At 35.5% G+C, this 639-nt stretch overlaps 1 protein-coding gene across 1 annotated transcript in view; it reads right to left on the bottom strand.

The window, feature by feature from the left end:
* Nucleotides 1-639, bottom strand: part of LOC107707109 (regulator of nonsense transcripts 2-like) — a gene marked incomplete at its 5' end in the record, with an annotated part of 16384 nt that overhangs the window by 5269 nt on the left and 10476 nt on the right. Inside the window, one exon of the mRNA XM_016511013.1 lies at nucleotides 48-251. Within this exon, the coding sequence (XP_016366499.1) occupies nucleotides 48-251 (204 nt within the window). The remainder of the gene's footprint in view (nucleotides 1-47; nucleotides 252-639) is intronic.

The following is a 639-nucleotide window of genomic DNA, read 5'->3' as shown; positions in this document are numbered from 1 at the left end:
CACACACACACACACACACACACACTCTCACACACACACACACACACCTCCATGCCGAGGCGGATGTCCTCCAGCAGGCCATCCACCACATGAATGCCCACATCCTCCTGATACGCCACCAGTCCTGCCAGCAGGTTGGCCACGCAGTGGATGCTGTTGTACTTGACGTTCCAGATGTTGATCATGCAGCAGATCAGGTAACTCTTCTCATCAGCATCATGCCAGGGCAGCTTCCTCAGCTGCCTCAACACCTACAGACACATGAGTATGAAGCTCATCGCAGCAGCTTCTCAACATGTCCAGGCCTATTATATCAAGAATGACATGCAAAAGCTAAATACACTCCTCCAGCATTTTGCTTGTTTTTTGTGTCTTTGTCCATTGGGAACAGCCAAAAATAAATATAATACAAAAGTTAATTAATTGAAATGATTTACATATATTTCATAATATTTGTTTTTATAATATTCTTTATATTGTTATTTTATATAATTTTTCATTAATAATAATATATAATAATAAAATACATATTTCAATAAATTTGATGTATTTTCTAATATATATGTATCACACACACACAATTATTAAACATTAGATGCTTTTATAATATATAAAAAAACGTATATTTAATATTTTTAA

The sequence above is a fragment of the Sinocyclocheilus rhinocerous genome, unplaced genomic scaffold (assembly GCF_001515625.1).
Source record: "Sinocyclocheilus rhinocerous isolate Xijiao unplaced genomic scaffold, SAMN03320098_v1.1 scaffold2160, whole genome shotgun sequence".
In the NCBI taxonomy this organism is placed as follows: Eukaryota; Metazoa; Chordata; class Actinopteri; order Cypriniformes; family Cyprinidae; genus Sinocyclocheilus; species Sinocyclocheilus rhinocerous.
The sequence above is the reverse complement of the archived record's forward strand: the minus strand, read 5'-3'. Positions and strand labels throughout refer to the sequence as shown.